The sequence below is a fragment of the Gymnoscopelus braueri genome, assembly GCF_963280865.1.
Source record: "Gymnoscopelus braueri genome assembly, chromosome: 1".
Classification (NCBI taxonomy): Eukaryota; Metazoa; Chordata; class Actinopteri; order Myctophiformes; family Myctophidae; genus Gymnoscopelus; species Gymnoscopelus braueri.
Genome location: NC_137603.1, coordinates 33,805,428 through 33,830,646, shown reverse-complemented (window position 1 = coordinate 33,830,646; position 25,219 = coordinate 33,805,428). Strand labels below are relative to the sequence as shown.

General features: G+C 41.3%; 2 protein-coding genes across 3 annotated transcripts; one reads left to right on the top strand and one right to left on the bottom strand.

The window, feature by feature from the left end:
* On the top strand, nucleotides 1-10,465 carry ctsd (cathepsin D). The gene is made up of 9 exons (XM_080437448.1): nucleotides 1-188; nucleotides 1,793-1,949; nucleotides 4,560-4,683; nucleotides 5,212-5,330; nucleotides 5,512-5,711; nucleotides 8,207-8,329; nucleotides 8,810-8,954; nucleotides 9,496-9,594; nucleotides 9,919-10,465. Exons 1-9 carry the CDS (start codon nucleotides 124-126, stop codon nucleotides 10,078-10,080), a joined length of 1,194 nt encoding a protein of 397 aa, XP_080293574.1. The 5' UTR covers nucleotides 1-123; the 3' UTR covers nucleotides 10,081-10,465.
* Nucleotides 10,351-23,809, bottom strand: cdhr5a (cadherin-related family member 5a). Of its 2 annotated transcripts, none has more exons than XM_080435456.1 (14): nucleotides 23,731-23,809; nucleotides 19,387-19,559; nucleotides 18,637-18,699; nucleotides 17,772-17,861; nucleotides 17,586-17,672; nucleotides 17,201-17,308; nucleotides 16,919-17,104; nucleotides 16,575-16,665; nucleotides 15,717-15,814; nucleotides 15,042-15,248; nucleotides 14,223-14,336; nucleotides 13,600-13,666; nucleotides 12,970-13,130; nucleotides 10,351-12,164 (listed from the first exon to the last, which is right to left on the bottom strand). In XM_080435456.1, exons 2-14 carry the CDS (start codon nucleotides 19,411-19,413, stop codon nucleotides 11,619-11,621), a joined length of 1,845 nt encoding a protein of 614 aa, XP_080291582.1. In that variant the 5' UTR covers nucleotides 19,414-19,559; nucleotides 23,731-23,809; the 3' UTR covers nucleotides 10,351-11,618. The 2 variants fall into 2 exon arrangements, with proteins under 2 accessions (XP_080291582.1, XP_080291581.1); XM_080435455.1 differs by lacking the exon at nucleotides 23,731-23,809 and adding an exon at nucleotides 20,235-20,448.
* Nucleotides 23,810-25,219: the final 1,410 nt, after the last annotated feature.

Sequence of the window (25,219 nt, the reverse complement as noted above, 5' to 3'; positions counted from 1 at the left end):
ATAAGAGTCTGTCTGGCTCGTTGTTGTCTAGTTGAATATTCTGCTTCGTCATATGTTTTGAACACTCCTGAGTCCTGAGAGCTTCCATTTCATATTGTACAGTTAACTTAACAGCTCTGCATTATGGGGACTTCTTTACACCTGTGTGTTTTTGCAGCGCTTGTTTTGATGAACGACGCACTTGTTCGGTAAGTAGAGAAAGAGCAGCGTTATAACTATCACTAAAATAATAGGATAACATTATGATATGATACAAAGCAGTGTAACAACCATGTCAGTCAGTGTTACATAATGTCAGTCACAGTGTGTTATTATGGTTCTGGAGGATCAGTTTGCTGTCTACGTGGTGGCCGTGGCTCAAGTGAAGACATATTTATAAACAGCCCATTGAGCAAGGTTAAAAACAAGATAAACCATGGGCTAGCCGCTAAGCTAAGCTAACTACTCAGCTTACTGCACCCTCTGACTATATACAGTCAGAGAGTGCAGTACGCTGACATTTTCAAATACAATTAGAAAATAATAGTAATATAATTTTTTCTAAAGTAAGAAAGTACATGTAGAAGAAAAAGGGGGGGAAAAGGAGCAATGTTCCTTAAATTCCATACTGTGACTGTGCAGTTTGCATTCTATACTGCCTGCAGTGTTATCATTCCTAGCCCTGAAACATGACTGTCATACCATGGTTATATCATTCCATACCGCCTAACAGGTTCCTTGCTGTAAAGGCAGTGTTACTATTCTATACAGTGTCAGTGTCTGCAGTCAGTGTTATTATTATCACTTACAATGTACAGTGTTATTCCAAAATGTCTTCAAGATTATTCTATATTATTTGCACTATTCTATACGTTCTTCAGTGTTCCCTGTGTAGAACATGGTAAACATTAGTCTGACTGACTACAGCACCTTGTTCCAGCCAGTGCTGCTGTGTTGACTTGTTGATATCTAAAACCTTACATGAGTTACTCTAATCTTTTTAAGGCCAGTCCACACCAATGTAACTCCATGCAACTACTTGCAACTGCCATAATGGGGATAATGGTTGCAAGTATTTGCATGTTGCAAGGATTTGCATTGGTGTGGACTGAATATTACAGGTGGGTGGTATGGTAGACCGGATCACAGACTGGGGCAAACAATAACCCTTTATCCTATAAATATTGACTGCAATTTTGATTAAATGTGACCAATCTGTCTCTGTGACAGAGGTGTTTATCATAGTACTAAGGTTTACTCACCATGGATTGGAACCAATATCAAGAGTCAGTTGTGTGTTCTACACATCTCTGAACCTAGACAACTATGCTTGCTTTGGTTATTCATAAAGAGCAGTTATGGTGTTATAACATGATGAGATCATGAATGGGCAAATCTGGTAATTGATTTAGGCCTTAGGTGTGATTATGCCAAGCACTCGTGTCCCCAGAATCTTTCATGGCAGTGCACTCACTGTCTCATCAAATTCTGTTCAAAAACGGGGCCTATTACACTGGTACAGAAGGCACATCATGTGGTTCATTGATGGAATAACTACTACTGTTCATGAACTGGTAGTAAGCATGCTTGTGAAAATTACATTAATTGTGGTTTGTGTTGCCAAAAGGATGAAAGAAAACCCTTTGTTCACAGTCCTCATTTGGTCTTCTTGCATGCTGAGAAATAGTCAGACCCTAGAGATAAGAAAGTCAAAGTAGGTCAGGCGTTACCTACATGGCACCATATTAGTACGTGCTCTCAGTGAACTGACCCTAAATCAATCGTCTCACTTTCCTCTTTTCTTTCCCACCAGAATTCCGTTGACAAAATTCCGTTCCATTAGGCGTGAGATGACTGACTCGGGGAGAAGTGCAAAGGAACTCCTGGCTGACAACCACTCCCTTAAGTACAATGCTGGCTTCCCCACCAGCGATGCCCCCACTCCAGAAACCCTGAAGAACTACCTCGACGTAAGCACTCAGACTGTCCCTGCCCGCTCCACCAACCAGTGGCCTGTGGTCCCTCAAGTCTGCTCTTTCCCTAATGCACTGTAAAAAAGTGAAATTCCTAACTATGAGAGCGCTGCAACAAAGCTTCACTTGTGTTGTGACTGACTTGGCCTTTTCCAACTAATCCTACAAGACCCCCCCACACACACAGGTTTTAGAATGGTTGAATTATTGTCCTGATAGAACGTGATATCAGCACTGGGCGAAGTGTTAGTTGAACCATCATAACTGTACAGAATCCTTTGCCACATGACAGATGACTCAGAAGTGCACTCACTTGACCCTTAAGCCTAATTTATTTATGTATAAATCAGGCTCTAAGCTTCTTGATCCTGATCAGGTGATGTTTGGTCTCGGGTCCATGTCTGAAAACCTTGTTTGTTTACTCTTTACCTATTCAGACAGGTGTTCTTTCAGGTCACACTTATCCTAGCGTTTGACCTTAAAAGATATGGTTATGCTGAAATGTTTGCATATATCGATAAGTGACCTGCGCATTCAGATACAGTGGATGAGACGAGCTAGAAGCCTTTTTCTTGGGTTAGGGGCCTGTGCTGTTCCCGTAGTTGCATGTGAAATCTACAATCGTCTGCAAAAAAATATTGTAGAGTGACTATGAATTAGAAACGGTATTCATAGTGGTTTTAGACATTTCCAAGTACTTCGCAAATCCTTGCCATGTAAGCCATAAGAGCCATCCAAGTCGAGATTGTCTACGCTGTCATGTCATTGTGCGAATGAGGAACATCATCAGTTAACCCATTCAATCCGGGAACGCATCTCTGTCATTTTAGATTTCTTTGGCTATTCACAAATAGCAGATGTACAAGCTCATAGCACGGCACAGAGTGCCGCGCTATGAGCTTGTAGATCTGCTATTTTTGAAAAATCGTGAGAACTTCTGCAAATCTTTAAATATATATTTTTTAAAGCGAACATTTGTAAAATATTTTGTTCCTGGGACCCCCACGAGCAAAGATTTGAGTTACAAATGTTCACTTTGAAAATATATATATATTCAAAGATTGCAACAAATTTTCACGATTTTAGCAGATCTACAAGCGAGTGCCGCGCTATGAGCTTGTATATCTGCTATTTTTGAATAGCCAAAGAAATAAAAAATGACACGAGATGCGTTCCCCGGATTGAATGGGTTAAGATCAGCAGAGAGAATCTAAAACCACAGAAACCACCGGAAACCTGACTTGACATGTCACGTGCCAGTGACAAGCTGGAGACATGTTGCATACAGTCACTAGTAAAAGAAATGCACTTCTGCTTCCGTTCAATCACTTGGTAGTAGGCACTTTCTTAGACACTTAATAGCAGAATCATTTTGCTGACTAACGTGTGACTCAGGGGAACACTTTGTTCTACTTCTGTTTGTTGACATTAACAGCTGCATGACTTCATATTAACAATGACAGCTGAACAGGTCAGCGGCACATGGCTTGGCCTGTCACAATTACGACATAACCGCCTGTTATTTAAGCAGTTATCTTTGCATAATCGTTAGAATCGTTTCCATTCATCTGTTTTAAAAACAGCTGGATTAAAGTCATTAACTAATTAAAGAAAGTGAGCTTGTAGATCTATTACCACTATTTTTGAAATCTTGTAAAAGTATAAAAGTATTATGTATATGGTCTGTTTTGGCCGTAGCACGTTACTTATTTTGATTATTGGTACCTGTCATTTCTTTGCATATGTCAGTAATAGGTTTTTTATATTTCATATCTGCCCAGTGCATTATATGTATATTTTTTACAAAGCCTAAACGGCAAACGGATGTGTACTTTTAATTGTCAACGAGAATGTCATGATCGTGGTGTGTGGACATGACAAGACTGCATCCCAGTTCCATAATTTACTATATCCTAAACCAAACTTGTATATACGTACTGCGTTCACACAGGAAAAAAAATCAAAATACAGTATACTTATAGATGCACTGTATTAAGTTCGGGATTAGATTTTTAAACCCACAATATCCTACAATATGTGGAAGGGAGAGAGCTATTCAAAGCTGGTAAATGTATCAAATATCATCGTAAAGAAGCATTGTCTCTGCAGAATACAAACTGATGAATCGTCGCTAAAACAAATCGTTTCCACTACAGAGCTTTCAAATTGGCGGTAGTTGTAACATACAGAAATCTGTCTGGTGCTTATTTTCTGTGTATAATCAGATCAGATCATCATCTCTATTACTCTATGAGCAGCTTGTAGCCTAAAGGAGATTATCGTGTGTTGTTTGCCTGCATGTCAAAACTTGTCTCTTGAATTAACCCATTTAGACCTGAGGCCGATTCTAAAAACGCCTTCTAAATCCTGACCTAAGTTTTCTGAAAAACTTCGAATATGTATAGTAAAAAAAGTATGTTGCTATATACTGTACATACCACAAAAGGGGTTCCCGTCCTGAAAGGTATAGTTACAAATAGGGGTTCCCGCCCAAAATGGGTTGAGCGTGGTTTCAGGGAAAACAAAAGTTGTATTTGTCTTGTCCATAATGCAAATCGGTTGATTTCTAAAAAAAACAATGATTGTTTTTGTTTTTTCTTTGTCCAGGCTCAGTATTATGGGGAGATTAGCCTGGGTTCTCCTCCCCAGCCGTTCACTGTTGTTTTTGACACTGGCTCGTCCAATCTGTGGGTACCCTCCGTTCACTGCTCCTGGACGGACATAGCTTGCTGTAAGTTTTGGAGATGTCCACACCTAGGATCCATATGTTTAATCATTATTAACCTCTAATCATTATCTATTCCCAAGAATCTTAAAGAACCATAACATTGTTTTAGCAAGTTAACTACAAATCACATACTCAACATTACTGCTGACCATTTTTTATTAGAGAAACTAACTTATTATGCTTTGGAAAATTGTCGGCAGTAATGTAAAGTGTGCATGATTTGTAGTAACAAAATGCTGCTGTGGTCCTTTAATCACATGAACCGTAGCATCCCTATTGTGGGCATAATGCCATAATAATAAAATAGCACATTTACAAGCTCACAACTTGTTGCGCTGCGACACCTTGTGTGCTTATGTGTTGGCTATTTTTGTCTGTGATTTGGTGTAGAGGGAAGAAAGCCGGGGACCAAGTATATACCACTGGGGGCACCCTGGTCAATGAAGTGTATATAGGGTTTAACTGGTTAATAAAATGACATAACTTCAGAATTAAAATTTGACCTTCATCCCATTCTGTTTTCCCTTTCAGTGCTTCATCATAAGTATAACTCTGGAAAGTCCAGTACTTATGTGAAGAATGGAACTGCATTTGCCATACAGTATGGATCCGGCAGTCTGTCTGGGTTCCTCAGTGAGGACACATGCATGGTACGCTATATACAAATGTTACATATTGTAACTCCAGTTCTATATTTAATGCAAAATCAGATATAATTGGCATGATACATTAATTCTTTAACAATTAATAGTCGCATAAGTTAAGCATATGCTCAGTAATAATAAGTGAGACACACATTCTGAGTTGAGTCTTTGGTCTCTGTCCTTCCAGATTGGAGGCTTATCGATCACTGAACAGATGTTTGGGGAGGCTACCAAGCAGCCTGGCGTGGCCTTCATTGCAGCAAAGTTTGACGGCATCCTCGGCATGGCTTACCCACGCATCTCTGTAGATGGAGTGGCACCAGTCTTTGACAACATCATGAGTCAGAAGACAGTGGAGCAAAATGTCTTTTCATTCTACCTCAACAGGTGAGGACAAACAAAGCATTATCCCTAAATGCTATTGGGTGTTATTGATGTCAACCATGTGCATTTTCACCAGCTTGTATGATATTGTTATTGATGTCAATCATGGTGGGTGCATGTACAGCAACATTAGAATGAGGCAAGTAGGCCCGGACGGTTGGCATAACCGTCTGGGCACCTAGGCTGGTAATCTACACCGTTGCTGCGTGTCACCCACCCATCTCTCCCCATTTCCTGTCAGTCTACTATTCCTATCAATAAAGGCATTCAGTAGTTTCTTTATAAACAGAATTTGCTGATTGGTTAATGGTATGTGTTACATTCTAGATCCAAAGTTTCTTTATTGTTACATCTGTGTACAAGATTTTGTCCGGGTTCCTCAGACTTTGTAGCAGCAATAATAATAATAATAGTAACAGTTTGAACACTGTCCTTGCTGTGCGCAAGGTTCTTGCTCATAGTAAATAAGTAAGTAGCCTTGTGTGGACCATAGGTCAGTTAGACTATCTCCTGTTTCCTTATCGTGACGCAGCTTGATGTACAAGTACACCCCCTGGACATGCGCCAGACAGACTCTCTAACTCCACAGAGCTGGTCCTAGGTTATAAACATCTGTGAGAATTTAACAGCTGTTAAGCGACCTGTGTCAGTGTCCATGGCATTATCAAAACACAGGCTGCCTCTCACACCAGACACAGGCAGTTTTTCTGCTTTTAAAGGACAACTTTGTTTTTTTGCAACCAAGGTTTATGTTTTAGATTGTAATTAAAGTAAATAAAAGATGAGTGTTAAAAAAAGAAAATGTACTGCTTTCTATTGTATGCAATTTTCACGATCTTTTTTACAGTGGGCGGGGGCATTCTGTCCGGTGGCTAAATATGTATTTTATTTACACAATAACCCGGCGTTTTCTTTATTATTATTTACAGTAGCTCTTTAGCCCCCAATAACTCACATCTGGCCATCAAAGACCACAGGACTTTCTTTTTTGTGTAAAAAAAGGCATATTTAGCCACTGGACAGAATGCCCCCGCCCACTGTAAAAAATATCGTGAAAATTGCTAAAACTATAGAAAGCAATAAATGAAAAATAAATAACACTCATCTTTTATTTACTTTAATTACAATATATAAACATAATATATGAACCTTGGTTGTAAAAAAAACAAAGTTGTCCTTTAAGGGTAGACTTTGGTGTGCCTTGAAACTTTATGAAAACAATAGCTGTTTTGGAGAAGACTTGATTGTTGTTGTTAAAACATTGCACATAACATTAAACATATTCTTAGGTTTAATAATTAATGAAAACACTCATATTTTCTCTCCCGTTTCCCAACTCCCCACTACATGCCAATCTGTGTTTACATGCACTAAACTGGTTGACAAAGTCTTGAATTATTTGTCATGTTTACTCTTTATCTTTTAATTATTAAAAACAAGCAGCCAAACAATTAATTAATTGTTTGTTAATTATCTTGAATAAATACTATATATTGAGTTGGGTTACCACAAGCATGGATTGATAATTCTGGGTCCTTGTTGAAAACATTTGTGCACCCGTTATCTTTTTAACCCTCGTAGGGTCCTCGGGTCCTTTTGACCCGGTTTAACATTTTCAACATGAATTAAAAGTATGTAAACATTTTTTGTTCTCTATGAAACTTCTTCTATTTGCCTTATTTACTGTACTAAACATGTGATATGAAAATGAAAATTTTCATTTTCATGAAAATTAAAATTTTCACACAGGGCCTTCGGGTCAAAGTGACCCGAAGGCCCTGGGTGTGACTAAAACACGAAGACCCTACGAGGGTTAAGTACTGGTGGCTGCCAAGTTTATTTGGTTATTTTGTACAGAATTAGGTTTTTCAAATTGCTGATTTGTATGTTGTTTTACCTTCTAGTCGTTGTTGGGTCCATCTTGATATTTTGAAATGTGTTTTCAACCTGCAATATGCTATTTTTGCCATGAGAGGGCAGCAAGTAGCTTTACTTTCTTTTTCTTTTTCCCCCCTGTATAGATTTAGCCCATTTAATAACACAAATACAAGACAGAGTATAATAATGGCTTGGCCTCGCTGTCCAATATTTAGCTGTCCATAGCAAGTTTGTAGGTGTGCAGTATGTAATTTAAGCCACAGAAATCACAATGTGGTTTTCAGGGGTGAAGCCACACTACAGAAAACACATTGTATGGCTTATTTTAACCAAATGTATAGATCATTTGAATTGAACTGTACTTGTTATCAGTTTGGTAAAATGATAATAGTGATACTTGACCTATAATTATAAAACTGCTTCACAAATACAATGTTGGTGTGTAGAGTTGTTGTAAATAATGAGCTGGCAGGTGCATACAGCAGGAGAATTGTTTTAGGATCGTCAGTGCTTCTCAATACATTGACAATACAGGGGATCATTTCATTCAATCTTATCCAAAATATAGCTGATTTCAGCTTTTAAGTCTTCCACTCTTGTGTTTGTGTGTTGTTTTCTAGAAACCCTGACACTGAACCCGGTGGTGAGCTGCTCCTGGGAGGAACTGACCCCAAGTACTACAGCGGAGACTTCAACTACGTTAACATCACCCGCCAGGCCTACTGGCAGATCCGCATGGATGGGTGTGTGTTCAAACTTTACCACTTTTACTTACAATGTTTGCTAGTAATTCTCCTTTTTAACCTCTTAAACCCTGTATACTTAATTGACCAGAGTCCCCCAGCGCTCTATGCTAGGCCCCTCCTGTTTTCGCTCTACAATAAATATCTTCGGCGAAAATAGTTGATCTACAATTTCACCATGCGCTGCATTATGAACTTGTAGATTGACTATTTTCGCTGAATGTTTGCCCCAGAAAAAAAATGCTAGGGTTTAAAGCACTGGGGTGATACACACACACACACACACACACACACACACACACACACACACACACACACACACACACACACACACCAGGGTGCCGTGCTACTACTGTTAGTGCTTAAGAATGCTGAAGCATTTGCATGCATTTAGAGCAATACTACAGTGGTTAAAACAAATCGATGCAGCGGTTTTACATTGATTAATATACATACGTTTGAATGTGTGTATGAATATAGGCTGGCGGTTGGGAGCCAGCTGGGACTGTGTAAGGGAGGCTGTGAGGCCATTGTGGACACTGGTACTTCTCTCATCACTGGCCCCGCAGCTGAGGTCAGGGCTCTGCAGAAAGCCATCGGAGCCACCCCACTCATCCAGGGAGAGGTAGACTGCATCCACCTGACATTATGTTCACATGACTCATAACCCTGTCACAATTAATAGATAATGTTGTACTTGCCCTCACCTGATTGCAGTTATTTGAGCTAAGCAAACAGAAGAAAAACAACAAAATCTACAAGCTCACTATGAGCTTGCTTTGGCCATAGTACATATGTATTATGTATTGTTGTCATTTCTTTGTATATTTCAGTAATAGGCGTTGAAGTTATTTGTCATATCTTCCATGTGCAGTTTTGGCCTGGAAACCAGACGAATCTGCCAGTGCAAAAAAATTATAATGATAGTCCTCTGCAGTGATATTAGTCAGGCCATGCCAGGCTAGTGCAGTTTTTGTTTACAAAGCCTAAAAGGCAAACAGAAATGTAATTTGTATTTAAATGTTCAATGACAAACACAAATCATTAATCGCAATTATTTGTATGACAACTTAATTGTCATCTTAAAATGTCATGGTCGTGACAGCCCTAATTGACTCATCTGGTGATTGAATGGCTGTTGTTAACAAGTGAACGTTGTGTTGCAGTACATGGTGAGCTGTGACAAGATCCCAACCCTCCCCGTCATCACTTTCAACGTGGGCGGACAGTCATATACTCTGACAGGAGAGCAGTATGTCCTCAAGGTGAGACTATCTTGACATGCGCTAGATGGCCAATAGGGGGCAGCGGAGAGTCTGCTCATACAACAACAACAACCCTGTGACCGTTGTGTCATTAAGTCACACAAAGTGTGGCATTGTTTCATTTGGCAACGCCAAGTGTTCTGTTTGTGGGAGTGGGCTGTTGTGTTGCCTGAAAAAAGAAATTTCTCAAAGAAGCATCTAAATATTTGTTATATCAATCAATGTTTTACCCTAGGCACCGTCAAATGTTCCTCTTTGCATAAAAGATTATTATGGCGTTGAGATCCCTTGTCTGATTTGTCTTTTATCTTCCAATCCTTCCAGGAAAGCCAGGCTGGTAAAACCATCTGCCTCAGTGGCTTCATGGGTTTGGACATCCCCGCCCCTGCTGGGCCCCTGTGGATTCTGGGAGATGTATTCATTGGCCAGTATTATACCGTTTTTGATCGTGATAACGACAGGGTGGGCTTTGCCAAGTCCAAATAAGCACAAGCAGCCTAAAGACACTAGCCTGTTTCATTGTACCAAGTGGATTGATGTTATGAGGTTTCATCTACACACACGTTACTGTTGCTTTCAATCCTCTTTAGCAATAGATTTGTGTAGAGCCTAAATGCACTGATTTGGTAGAAAGAGTAACAACCTTATTTTTTTTTAATCCTCTGCCGAATGTGTTTTAAGGGGTGAGATGTGTTTTGTGAAGTATACATGATCGGCGATCAATATTGATCGGTTCTGACCTTTTTGGGTTTGAACAAGAATCAGGGACTTGCGTTTTAATTAGGATTTTAATTTTAGGAGGAATTGGGCCTCTTCTACTGATAACATATTGTATTGTGATTGGCTTCAATAAAGACTTTTAAAAACATAAGTTTCTTAACTTTGGTGTGTCCTCACATAATGAATAATTTCCCTTGTTGGGGCGGGCTGGATTTAGCTGTTTAAAACACTGATTATCATATTTCTGAGAATGCAAAATTATGGCATAGGTACTGTTTTTTGTTTCACATTAGTTGGATTTCCAACATTTGAAATTATCTTTTGCCAATTATCTTTTGCCCTGACTTTAGCTGACTGCTTTATTCAAGGTTAAGGTCGCACAGTAAAACAATTTCCACAAATGTAGGTTTTGTAAACTTATAATTTCCTAAATAAATCTTAATGTTTATACTGAGGCATGTCAAACAAGGTAGCCTTACATCAACAAATCTTTCAAACTTTATTATTCCTTCAAAAGTACAAAATGTCATCTACGGTATATATTAACAATATATTTTGTTTTTTATCATAAAATTGTTATTTTACACAACATAATCAAAATACAATTCACAGAAAAGTCCCTTCATTCATTTAGTATTCAGTAAACAGATTTCTTTTGGGTCAAATATTTTGCTGTGGCCATAATATTCCATTTTGTTTTAGTAAAGCTTGTTCAAAATGTCTGTAGTGCATTGTGACATTTCTACCGGAAGTGACCTAAATATTTGTTTGCATAAATTCCACATTTATTGAGCACTGATATAAATCATGTTCTTTTTCTGTACTTGCCCTCATGCTGATTCAAGTTGCTTTCAAATGAAAAGCATTTTTGTTTGTACACTATACAGGTAGTTATGGTATTATCAATTATGCTAACGGTGGATATTCCCAGTAGAAAATAAATATTCCTTGCGTCCTTGAATCTCTTCTTGACGCACATAACCAGAAATGTTTATCCAGAGATCTCTACTTTAAAAATCACAAGAAAAAAACAAACAACCAAAAAACCTAAACGAAACAGCAATTCTCTCAGTTTTGTGAATGTTTGTGTCCATGTCATCTGTGGAGTGATGAATTGAGGGTTTTTTGAGCAGTTGCACGCCCTAATTTATGCTCCGTCATATGACAGCATCGTGGACTAAAAATAGCTGATCTATAAGCTCAAAATGCATCCCATGTGCGGCGTGTTGTGAGCTTATAGATCGGCTATTTTCGGTCCGCGACGCCGTCGTGCAATGAAGTATAAACCGGGTTTAGCCGTCCGCCTATTTGCTTTCCTCCTCCTTTTGTTCAGAGTCAACGTCACCACGACCCTGGTCCTCAACGGGCTCTGTTGTGTCGTCATCCTCCGGCCGAGGTGCGGCCGGGTCTCTGACGACCCCGTCCATCTCCACCTCGCCGTTAGCCTCCTCCTCCGTGTCTTCTTGTACCTGGCCCACAGTGTCTGGAATAATCTCCACTTCGATTTCCGAGGAGTCCTCAATCTCTTTGAACCACACCGTCTTCTGCCCCTCTTTCCTCGGCCGGCTCGACTTCTTGACGTATTCGTCTGACTCTCTTCCTCCCCTGCCGCCCTTGCCAACGTGGTTCGTGTGCACGCCACAGGAGGAGCACTGCCGGTTCCTTCGCTCGAGGGGGATCACCTTGCTTCGGCCCAGGGGGAGGGTGCTGCGTCTGGGCACGAGGCCACCCCAACGCTTGCCCCCTCCTCGGCTCTGGTCGCCCTCGGTCTGGAAGCCATCGTTGGTGTACTCCATGGAGTCCTTTGGCCCACCTCCGTTCTGGGTGGCCCGCAGGCAAGGGCCCAAACACTAGAGACAGGAGGAAGGCCTGTCATTAATACACAAGTCAATGAAGCATGGAGGATATTGAGGCATTGTTCAATGTTAGAGATGCCATCGTGGTGCCCAAGCAAGGTTCATTTGTTCCGTTTTAACACAGAGCCCTTCTGTGGATTTCAACTGATAAATATTCATCAAAGCTACTCAGGAGCAACACGCCTTTATCACAGATCCAGACAGTATTTAGTCTATATCACAGCACTGGTATCATGGAATGGGGGACACTTGTCTTTCAACAGATGTGTTGCCTCATACCTGAATTGGGCTTTTACTCTCAACCTTCAAAACACATCACATGCACTACAAATGCTAGAGGTTAAAAAAAGGAATCATGTGGATCTCAGGGTCCACATGCGAGTGACCAGCCTGTGACGTCAGTCATCTGTGATGTCAGTCGTCTATGACATATCTATGACATGACTCCAGATTTGGGCAAGATTTCATCTTGATCCAAGCCCCCATTGACTTCCATTATGAAATTAAAGTAAATATATATATTTGAAAAAGAAGTAAGAAACATGTGGCCTACTGACAGTGTGCACAGTAAATGTGACGCTGATCTGTCCAGCAGTTTGCAAGATCAGCTCTGCACACACACACGCACACGCACACACACGCACACACACACACACACACACACACACACACACACACACACACACACACACACACACACACACACACACACAGACTGAGTCTCTTATGGACAGCTAGACTCCTTCAGAACCCATCCCGTAAAAAAAGAAGAAGAAAAAACTCAGAGAATGATACTCACCTCTGACAGTTTGTTCAGATTAGCGGTCCCCTTCCTCAAGCGTGAAACCAGGAAGCCAATCACAATGAGGCACAGGACCAGCAGAGCAGCCATGACCAGGCCAAGGAGCGCCATGTCACCCGCACGGTACCCGCCACCCGACGGAGAGGGGACGGCCACCGCTGCAAAAGACCACCGTTCATGGTAGTTAATAAAGTGTTAATAACAGCCAAATTGAAAATTAACCAGTACTCATCATGTGTGTGGGAACATGACAATGCTAAAATTATACATACTAAACACCTAGTTTGTACATTGCTTAGGATGACATTGATTACTCGGGTTTATACCATCCCTCACATAAGACCACACTGCTACTTCTTTGAAAAGTGTGGAAACTGATATCATCCTGGGAATGTGATATATTTCATATTGAAGCCTGTTCTAATCCAGAGTGACATGATCTTAACCCATCATGGTAAACAACATGACACTAAACCGTGTAGCTGTTCGTCTTCAGTACGGGACGGTTGTATTTTATGCAGCATGTTAAAGCGTTTACATTTACAGTAAATGTGTCCTTTCAGTATACTGTTAAAATGGGACGTAGCAAGGGACTGTATAGTGTTCACACCAAGCTGGACGTCTTACCTGGTATGACTTGAACGGAAAGCGCCGATGAACCAAACTCTCCTGTAGAGGCATCCACTGCTCTGAGCTGCATGCACATGCAAAGACAAGTGTTTCTCTACACAACTACGACACTGGTACTGTCCGATTATTAGTGTCGAACTGTAAGGTTGTTCATGTAGTGCTGTTAAGATTATTATTGTAGTACCGTTAGAGTATTAATGTAGTACTGTCAGTTTATTATTGTGGTTCTGTCAGATTATTAATGTAGTCCTGTCAGATTATGAATGTAGTATTTGGTTTATTACTGTAGTACTGTGAGATTATTAATGTAGTACTGTCAGATTATTAATGTAGTATTTGGTTTATTACTGTAGTACTGTGAGATTATTAATGTAGTCCTGTCAGATTATTAATGTAGTATTTGGTTTATTACTGTAGTACTGTGAGATTATTAATTTAGTACTGTCAGTTTATTACTGTAATAATTTAAGATCATTATTGTGTAACTGTCAGCTTATTATTGTAATACTGTCCGTTGTTTTATTGTAGTAATGTTAGTTTATTATTGTAATACTTTCATTTTTTTTATTGTAGTACTGTTAGTTAATTATTGTAATACTGTCAGTGCATTATTGTACTACCTGAAGTGCAAAGGACTCTGTCTTCACAACTCTCTTCAGAATGATGAAGCCCTCTGATGTCACGTTGACGTAACTGCTGTACTGCACCTCGTACTTCACATCTGGATTTACACCCTGGACACAAAGACACTGGTCAAAACATCTGGATTCACACCCTGGACACAAAGACACTGATCTAAACATCTGGATTCACACTCTGGACACAAAGACACTGGTCAAAACATCTGGATTCACACCCTGGATACAAAGACACTGGTCAAAACATCTGGATTCACACCCTGGATAGGATACAAAGAAACATATCTAAACATTTGGATTCACACCCTGTTCTACAACCACAAAAAAACTGGCAAAAACATCTGGATTCAAACCCTGCTCCACGCAGACACAAAAAAACTGATGAAAGCACATGGACGGACACAATGAAACGGATCAAAACATCTGGATTCACACCCTGGTCCACAGACACAAGGAAACTGATCAAAACATCTGGATTCACACCCTGGTCCACTGACACAAAGAAACTGATCAAAACATCTGGATTCACACCCTGGTCCACAGACACAAAGAAACTGATCAAAACATCTGGATTCACACCCTTAGTCCACAGACACAAAGAAACTGATCAAAACATCTGGATTCGGGCACAACCACAAACTGATCAAAATGTCCGATAAAGAAACTAATTTAAAATAATTGAGGATTAAACATTCCATGCATTTGTATGGTTATTTAATTTAACCAAGCATCTCTACATCAAATGCCTTTTCAAAGTAGCAGTTAGTTGGCTTTCAAATGAACTGAAATGACATCACTCACACTGGCAAAGTCCTCGTCTCTGGCCCTGACTCTGAAGGGCCTGTTGGAGGTCCTGTCCCTGAGGATCATGCTCTCAGGGACAGAGTTGCTGTAGATATATCCCTCATAGCGCTCCTTCTCGAAGCGTGGAGGGTTCCTGCTCTTCCTCATCACCTCTATGATGACCTGTGTCACAGCAAACTGGTCCCTGTTGGTCACCTGTGAGGCCTGGACGATGAGGTAGGAAACAGTGTGTTAGAGACTGCTACAGTAGATGTCAATGATTGCAATTCTTAAATAATCCAAAATCCAGGGCGTGATTCCTTTTGTCAACTAGCGTTTATCTTTTTAAGTTTGATCAAACTATGAAATGATGTGGATCTCAGGATGTATGTTTCAGCAAGATCACAGCCCCCATGGCTTCAATAAAATTAAAGTTAAGTATTTAAAAAGATATGAAACATGCTGTATGTGAAAAATATTAGTGGTGGTACTTCTGTGGCCTACTGGCATTGTACAAACAATGTTTGGTGCTGGTTGGTCCAGCGTTTTGGAAGATTAGCCCCACACCACACACAAAAACAAACAGACAGCTAGACTCTTGCAGAGTCACACCTTAACAATTATGTCTGTCAATTTACCCTATACCTTTGCAAATGACTTGGAATCAGTGCAGAACAATATAAAAGACGGTACCAGAACAGTGAGGGTTATTGGACCAACAATATCAGCAGCTTTAGCCATGGAGATGTTTCCTGTCTCCTCATCAATCTGGAATATATTGCCCTCATTTCCTGGTAAAAACAGACAAACAAAAAATATCTTACAAATACAAGCTTGTCAAATAAAATAGACTTTCTTTTAACCCATACACGGAGCCTAAAAACTGTACAGTTAAAACTTGCGAATGTTTTGTTCCTGGAGAGCTTTGTCTTGCTAGAAAGTTTCCACAGTGTTTTACATCAGCCGGTGTAAGAAGTATCGTGGTTGGTCAATTCAAGTTTGTCACAAAACATTTTCTGGCGAAAGCCGCGACCGGAGGCTTCTCTGAACACAACATCTAAGGAATGCCTTCACATTTTGCACAATCATCCACTTGCACTGAAGAATGAGCTGAATAGAATTTGGTGGTCAACGGTCAATGGTTCACTACATATGTGTTCACAGAGTACATGGAGCGATGGAGTCCAGTCTGGAGCCATGTGGAACTCCACATTTGGGCAAGATATCATATTATATAATACGGATGTTCCTGCAGTACTATGATGTCAGTCTTCACCATATTTGGGCAAAAACACAGACAGACAGACAGACAGATATTTGGACAGACAGACAGACAGACAGACTATTTTCAATAGTTGGTCCAGATGTTATCTATGATGGTGCTTGATAACAAATAGTGATACAGAAGATACGGACACACACACACACACACACACACACACACACACACACACACACACACACACACACACACACACACACACACACACACACACACACACACACACACACACACACACACACACACACACACACACACCTCTGTCATACCTCTGAGTATTTTGTAGCTAATCTGCTCACTCCTGTTCTTGTCTCCATCCCTGGCAAACACAGGGCCAGGATCCAATGCTAAAGGCCCATCCTGTGGGAAAAAGAGCATGACTTCAATAATAAAATATGTAAACATGCATTCTTCTCCTCTGATGTGAGGTTAAGGATAGGTGTGATTATTACTGTTAATACGTTCTTTCGGGCCCTGATTCAATTTCATTGCCAACCACAGCATTTTCTAGAAATTCCATTATAAATGTACAATCTGCCAAGCGAGTAAATGGAACGTTACTCAGAGATGCGACAATGGACAATAGAAGGAGGGTGTTATTATGATGACTCACCTCTTTCTCAGTCAGATTGACTCTGCCCTTATAGCCGGTGCTCACACATAATTTGGCGATGCCGAGGTTAGCCCTCATACAGGGCTGGAACCACGGAGGCCGGTTGTCAATGTCCTTCACATTCACTGTGATGGTGGCCACAGCCGTGAAGAAGGGCTCCTTGGACAAAGAGCTGTCGAATGTGTCCTGGAATGTAGGAGACATTACATCATCCTCCTGTAATGTCTGCTGCGTACTAATTATTATTCATAACAATTCATAATGTTCAGCGCTTTGTTGTACCTGCACGTGTAAAACAAGAGGGACCTTCTGTATGACATCGTAGTCCAATATGTTTGCCACAAGAATCTTTGGAGTGTTGACGCTCTCCAAACGGAAATACTTCTGGTCCTGGTGACAGTATAAACTTTGTTACTGCACTCATACCTTTTGCTAATTGTTCTAGCATCACATTTACAATTACAATTTACATTTTATAGTGTTCTTGCATCACTTTTTATGTTTATGTTGCTGTTTTCTATACATACCATCAATATTCACCTACAAGTGGAAAATATATCAACAACAATACGTAGATAGTCTATATGGATACTGTATATATATATTGTAGTCTTACCATTGAAACAATAGATACTCTATATAGATACTGTATATACTGTAGTCTTACCATTGCAGACTCTAAGCGGTAGTACAGTATATCTGTATCAATATCTGTAGCTTCTACCAGTCCGACGCTGGTATTGATTGGAGTAAGCTACAGGGAGAGAAATCCATAATCAGCATAGTGTTTAAACTGCGAGCAGTTGTAAATAAAAAGGGGTTGAAGTCATTTTATGAAATCTAAATGTCTCACCTCGTTGACGTCCAGAACGTAGTGGTTTTGTGCAAAGTTTGGAGGGTTATCGTTCACATTTTCCACAAAAACCTCCACTGACACATTTACCTTAAACACAGCAAAAGAATGAATCACTCCACATGACATAAATAATAATAACTATAAAGTATGATGACTTCAGGGCTTGATTTATAAACATAACAGGGGCATTTTCTTACCCACTTAAGCCCTATATACTCCTTTGTACGACGAATAGTGTCACATATTTTTAATTAGAAAGAATTAATAAATTGTATTGTTAAATTGTGATATTATCACACATAACTTAACATAACAGTCCACCTTTACCAAAAGGAAATGCATGTATTTAATTCAGTCTGACCAGTAGCAGCAGGGATAAAACATACCCCCACCACCCATAAAAATGAACCAGAGGGGGGGGGGGGTATCAAAAGCAGAAGCAAAACTCCCAGCAAATCCAACCCTGTTCTACATGAACTCTATAGCCCCCCTTAACACACAACTGAGCAGAACAAGCATTTTCAAACATGTATTGTCCACAATAATTAATTTGAATTGTAGCACCCCTTCCTCCAAAAGGACCACGATGGAAACAAGCCTTCTGGGTTTTTGTTGTGCTTTTATCTTTTTGAATGGTTATCAAAGGGGTCCTTGAGGGGGTGCCAGGGGGGCTCAGCTAAATAATTGATAGTTAGGAACCAAAAAGGTTTGTAACTCCGAGAGTGTACAAATGAAACCAAATTATGGGGGTCCCTGGCCTTTACGCATACCAAACTGTGGGTCCTTGAATTTAAAAGGTTTGAGAACCACTTAACCACATTAGCATATTATGATTTATTTGTCTTGACAACCCTCTACTTACAGATCTGGAGTCTGTTCTGCTGCATTCAACTCGTACCACAACAGCATCTGTACTGGGTAATAACTGAAAACACATATACACACTTACTGTATCAGCAATAATATTAAAGGCACACGTCACCCATTTTCAACCTTATAACATCATATAATTGGTCCTCACTAATGTTCATTGTAAGATGGCATCGTTTCCGTCTACCCACTCTGCGTCTCAGAGGAGGGCTGTGGACAGTTCAGAAACCTGCCTACCAATGACATCATCGATGGGGATTCCAATCTAATAGAAACTACAGTATTTCTCTTCCTGGAAAAGGAAGCATACTGAAATAGAAGCCATTGTTCTTGCGTCGATTAAAACAAATTAAATATAGTTTGAAATCTTGTTTGAAATGACCTCAGGTATGTAGCAGAGCGAGTAGAGAGAAATGGTGCCAGCTTATAATGAAGTGAGGACCGATTATATGGGTAAAGTGCTCCTCTAAACATCCATAATAATAAATTCACTTTTAAACTGATCATAATCATATTCAATCATATTCATATAAACAAACATTAGAACGTAATTGTAAATATGCTATGAATGAAGAATTGAGACTGTAAACAGGCTCACATTAAGGTCAATGTACAGTAGATGCTTGTTAACATCAGATCAGATCAATGACCTTGAATGATCACGATTTTTTTTTTGGGGTCTTGCATCTTACTGGATGTGACCCAGACGTGAACAAAACGTTCTTACGCCGGTGAGGATTACCTCATAGTCCAATCCTTTCTTAACCATCAGTTCATTTCCCTGTAAGTAGAAAAAATCCTCATGGTTCAGTACAACGGTCAACGTTACGTCAGGATCTGACTCGATGGTGGCGACCAGGAGGTCGATGGTGCTGTTTTCTTGTATTGACACGGCGTCATGAGAAACTGTGCAAACTGGATAAGAGTGTTGAGAGAATTAGATGCGACACGCAGCAGCATCAACAACAACAACAACAAAGAACAACAACAACAAACAAAGGCCTCTAAGCCTGTAGGATGGAAATGAGCCTTGAGGGGAATTACTGAGATGAAAATTGATGAGGATTTGTGGGGAATGCCACATTTGTAAAAATATCCCCCCCCCTCTCTCGCTCTCTCTCTCTCTCTCTCCCACACACACACACACACGCACACGCGCGCGCACACACACACACACACACACACACACACACACACACACCCCCACACACACACACACACACACACACACACACACACACACACACACACACACACACACACACACACACACACACACACACACACACACACACACACACACACACACACACACACACACACACACACACACACACACACACACACCACCGAAAAGCCATCAAAAGTGCACCACAGTAAACCACAGCAGTGTAAACTCTCAACAAAAAACACGCTCAACCCATAAGCCTTTCTGCGAAAATAACTATTTTCAATCTGCGTCATGCTGTTAAATTGAAATGTGTTGTCTTCGGCGAGCGACACCGTCGTGCGATGAAGTATAAATTAGAGTTCATCGCACCGCCTACTGATGACACCCTGAACCGAATGCAGCAAAAGCTCCAGACTTACGTTTTTCTGCCGAACAAAGAGAACAACAAAAGGTAACAGCAAGCACGCAGCCCAGGAAGATATTCACAGGTTTGCTCTTAGATTTCAGTGCCATGTCCCGGTTTCAGAGGCACCAACAAATGAAGTCGCAAGGAGGAGGATGAGGAACCCGTGGTACCAGCTGGTACTTGTGCACATAAAGCCTTGTCTGTCCTGCCGGGCGAGTGGGAGTTGACTACAGTTGCAATGTTTGTGACTTCATCTTACGGGCATATATTGCCTAAAGCGCTTGCCAACAGCGGACTTGCAAACCTCCTACAAAAAAAATACTTGCATCTGTTTTAGCGAGATGGGGGGCAGTCTCTAACTGGTAGCCGGGCTTCTGTCACAAAGCCCTGGGAGGAATCTGACATCGGAATGCCTCTCTGGAGTTGGTTTTTTCCCAAACATCTAAATATTGTTCATGTTGAACACAATTGTTCAATTACATTGATTAATCAATTATTTATCTTTTTATTTCAATAAGAGTTCTTGTTTTCTTTCACCGAGGTCAAAGGTTGGCGTGTGTCTCAATACTGTAAGCCATTTCCAGTGTCACAATGATGATAAATCCTCATACAGACACAAAGATTCCCATGTGTAGACGGTTGAATAGCACACAGGCGCGCGCGCACACACACACACACACACACACACACACACACACACACACACACACACACACACACACACACACACACACACACACACACACACACACACACACACACACACACACACACACACACACACACACACACACACACACACACTTGTTATACTTTGCATCCCACCACACACACAGACACATGTGTGTGCGTGTGGCACACATACAGACACATACAGACACCAAGCCCCCCCCCACACTTCTTGTCTGTGTGGGAACAACAGGCACACAGTGTCATCATGTCACATGACATACATAAATTGTGTTGCCATGCAGAGATTGTCCCTCGCAGTCAGGCCCATGGTGACACACAGAACTCGAAATCAATGTCACTATACCTGAGAAGTCACAGAGCAATAAACAAACATGAGAGACGGTTTTGCTATATCTGCACAGCTTCCATGAGGTCATACAGTAACTCTACCTTACAACATGTATTAAGTCAATTGGCAATGCAAGTGGTGTAATCCTCCTAATGCAAGGTCGTACCATTATTGTCACTGCCGGGCAGAAACCTTGTATCTTTTCATGTGTTTTTACGGCATGGCTCTGCCAGAGGCTAGCCATCACTAAGTGTGTGTGTGTGTGTGTGTGTGTGTGTGTGTGTGTGTGTGTGTGTGTGTGTGTGTGTGTGTGTGTGTGTGTGTGTGTGTGTGTGTGTGTGTGTGTGTGTGTGTGCGTGTTTGGCCATGGGCTCTTGGGCTCTGTTGTCACCGTTACACGCATTACGCTCCTCAGGGGCTATAGGATCTGCTCTGTTGTCACGGTTAAGGACCCCGCAGGCTATGGGGCCTGTAGCCAGTGCGGTGGGTGGATGTCACCTACCTTTGGGGCTGCTGTAGACACACACACAACCCACACAGGACGGCAGATCAGACAGACCAGCGCTACGAAGTTGGAGTTTGATTTAGGGGCTGTGTCCCCCACAGGGGCACTTTGGATATCATGTTCATAGCACTCGGACGCAGATTGACGCGCGCAATGTTTGAATGAATGTCGTCTCATTAGCACAAATAGTTTAGCTGAAACAACGTCAGCATGAACTTCTCATGGTTGTGGGTGGCATTGTGGCATGAACGATTCGGCGTCGGGTCAGAAATGACCGGGTTGTGTGGCCGCTGGGGGCGTGTCCTCTCCCTCGTGTCTTCAGTGCCCATACCCTAGGTGGGGTTGGCGAAAGGGCCTTTCTGTGTGGAGTTTGCATGTTCTCCCTGTGTCCCCTAGGGTAGGTACCCTCACAAAAACATGCAGTAATCCTTGTCTCTATACCGCTTCCCCCTGGTCAGCCGGGGCGCCTGATGGAGGGGAAAGGAACTTGTTGGAATAACGTGTTCCTTCCACGCGCTACGTCCAACCAGAGAAACCCCCCCCCAGTCAGGTGAGAAGAAGCGGCTTGCTAACTCGCATTGAAGGAAGCATGAGCTCAGTTCTGGGCTCTCCCCAGGCTGGCAGAGGGAGAGTAGCGCCCAGGATTACATAGGCAATTGGCACTGGGTGAAAAAATGGGTTACGAAATCGTGGGATACAAATTAAGTTAATAATAATAATAAATGACCGGGTTGTCACACACCACACCACACGCCAACAGTATCAAATGATAACTATACTCACCGAGCAGAACCAGAAAGTCTGCATATAATTTGAGTGAGCACACCGGGTACCCACCGGGTATGGACTAGTAAGTATGTGTTATTGTATTGGTCAATACAAGAAGAAACATAGAGGTGTGTATTGTTGAGCCACTTTATCACCCTCTGGAGGACAAACACATAATACAAACTGACAACCTTTCAAGAGTTTAGTATCGATTTGCGGCTCAACCGCTGAAGGATTTGTAGCCTTAGCAGGGAGGAAACTTAATCTATCAATACATTCCACAAATATCTGTTAGTGAGCACGACTGCCAATCAACACAATCGCCCTCATTTTTGGTGTGTGTATTGCGGCCCAGTGTTGAGAGTAAAGTTTGCCAGAACCAGTGTGCAGCAAGATTACATGCAAAGTTTATGGCTAAGACGTAAAGACACACAAATCTGCACCAGGCGTTGCCCGAAGACACAAATACACGCAAGAAAGAGCATAGCGCAACTTTCAACTGTAAAGGTCCTTACACACCGGCGAATGTGCGAATATACGCAAAATTCGGACTCGTTCCGAATAATTAAAAGACGCTTTTTCGCTTCGCTTTTCCGCTTTTTCGCGCCATGTACGCTTGCATTGACTTTATAAGGTTTTTTAAAAAAGCGTATTATTCGCACGAAAAAATCGCCCCGGTGTGTAAGGACCTTAAGTCAAACAACCCTTCCTTCCTTCCTTCCTTGTTGTTGCTTGTTCTAGAATTTCTCAGGTAAACTAGTAATTGTTATTGCAAACTAGTAATTGCATTGTAATTGCATTGTTATTGCATTGTTATCTTCACAAGTTGTCTACAAAACAGGCTCTTTTTCTGGGCCTACACTTGTTTGTTAAAATAAACTGACACATTTTCTCTGTTTCACTCAACTTTTCATGAAATGGATCAAGAGGTTTTTAAATGACAAACATGATAAACATTTGAAAATGGTAAGTGTTTGTCCCCCCCTGCAGTATAACAGCTGAGCATTACCTCGTCACTGCAGTGTCAGTAGTGATACTACCATATGTAGTACAGACCCTCAACAATAAGGACAAGTGAAGGAAGTTACAGTTGTCAAAATGTAACTTTCTTCAGTGGAGTTCAGAATTTCTGAACAGGAACTGAATGTTTCACAGCCTTTTTCCCTTGTCCATCATAATTGAAAATGAATTGTGCGGAAAAAAATATGTTCATACCTCTCCATATCGGTAGATCAGGCTCTCCAAGGTTGACCGACAAAGGGCAATGCTCTGTTCAAACTCCTTTGCACTGTCCTGTAAACAAAGAAGGTAGTAAGCGTCACATTGCTATACAGTAGGTCTCATCCAGTGAGAGAGAGCAATGAGTAGCCAAGGGGCGGTCGAAGCGGAGTGGGTAGAAGCCATCTGGTAATCAGAAGGTCACCGGTTCGCCCCCAGTCCACCCAGCCCAGGTGTTGATTGTTGAAGTGTGAACTTAACCCCTAACTGCTCCCCTGGTGCTGTATTAATTCCACACTGCTCCTAATCGTTAGGATGGATAAATACAGAGGACAAATCTCATGGTGAGAAATACTCCCCCCCCCCCAAAAAAAAACTGTATATATATCGACTGCTGCGTTCTTTCTCTGCAATATTCTAATGCTTATTTCGTGCTCCTTTTAATGGAGTGTTGCTGTGTCGTGTGTCGAAAATATCAGACATATAAGAATATCTACAAGCTCACAACGCATCGTCCGCGCCGCATTGTGAGCTTGTAGATCGGCTATTTTTGGTGCACGGTGTATGACAAAGTATGAATCGGGCTTGGTCTTATCGTGAATATTTGGTCTGAACTAGGCATAACTTGCACAGAGGTTCACAATATCTCTCCCTGATCCCCTCCCTACTGAACAGGTGCCAAGGGACTAGCATCCGGCTTGTAAATTGAGGCTATCTTGGAAGTGTGACAGTTCATATGAATGGCCTGTAGTCTCGCTGTTTCACAGCTGTTTCACAGCTGTTTCACCCCTGCTGGTTACAGAAGCAATTAGGCTCTATTCAAGCGGATGGGTTTTTGGCTAAACTTTACACTTGATTTCATTACCTTAATAAACATTGTCATAAATACTATGATAAAGTAGTGTATGTTTCTAGGGTTTCTACTGGTTCTACCGAGTGAAGACCCGCCCTCGCTGCAGTTTCAGCCAATAGCATTAATTTCCGTTTGCATTTCGGACCGGATATCAACCGGATATAGAAAGACGACGGATTTGAAATCTCTGCAAAATAGGCTTAATCTATGGTCTGTAGAAACCAATGGCGTGATGCTGTCCATATTTTTGTACAGTCTATGGCCTCACCCAGCGGAGTCGCTAGCGGAGTTACAAGGATACAATCCCGTCAGCTTCAAGGGTGTAGCACATAGGCTCTGTACAAATCATCAGTCTCTGTGAGTCTCTTACTCTCTTCCCATCTCCTGAAAGTCTTCAAAGACAATTAAGTCAACTATAGATGATGAGAAAGGAGCTATTATGCATGCTATGATCTCCCACAAAACATATTGTTTTACAAGCTGGTCACAAACTCTGAAACCAACATTTTGCAGATCTTTGTATAATTTTTCAATTTCAAATGGGCCGAGTCTGTTCATAGAAGGATAGTAGCAGCAGGGCAGCCACCAGAGGGGACTGTGTTGTACAATACTGACATAACACGTTTAGACAGT

Coding starts and splice junctions, on each gene's coding strand:
- ctsd (XM_080437448.1), top strand. CDS start 124: ATGGGGACTTCTTTACACCTGTGTGTTTTTGCAGCGCTTGTTTTGATG. Junction 4,684..5,211: donor CTGGACGGACATAGCTTGCT/GTAAGTTTTGGA, acceptor TTTCCCTTTCAG/TGCTTCATCATAAGTATAAC. Junction 8,330..8,809: donor TGGCAGATCCGCATGGATGG/GTGTGTGTTCAA, acceptor GTATGAATATAG/GCTGGCGGTTGGGAGCCAGC.
- cdhr5a (XM_080435455.1), bottom strand. CDS start 20,328: ATGGCACTGAAATCTAAGAGCAAACCTGTGAATATCTTCCTGGGCTGC. Junction 18,700..19,386: donor AGAAAGGATTGGACTATGAG/GTAATCCTCACC, acceptor ATGTGTTTTCAG/TTATTACCCAGTACAGATGC. Junction 14,337..15,041: donor GAGACGAGGACTTTGCCAGT/GTGAGTGATGTC, acceptor CTTTGTGTCCAG/GGTGTAAATCCAGATGTGAA.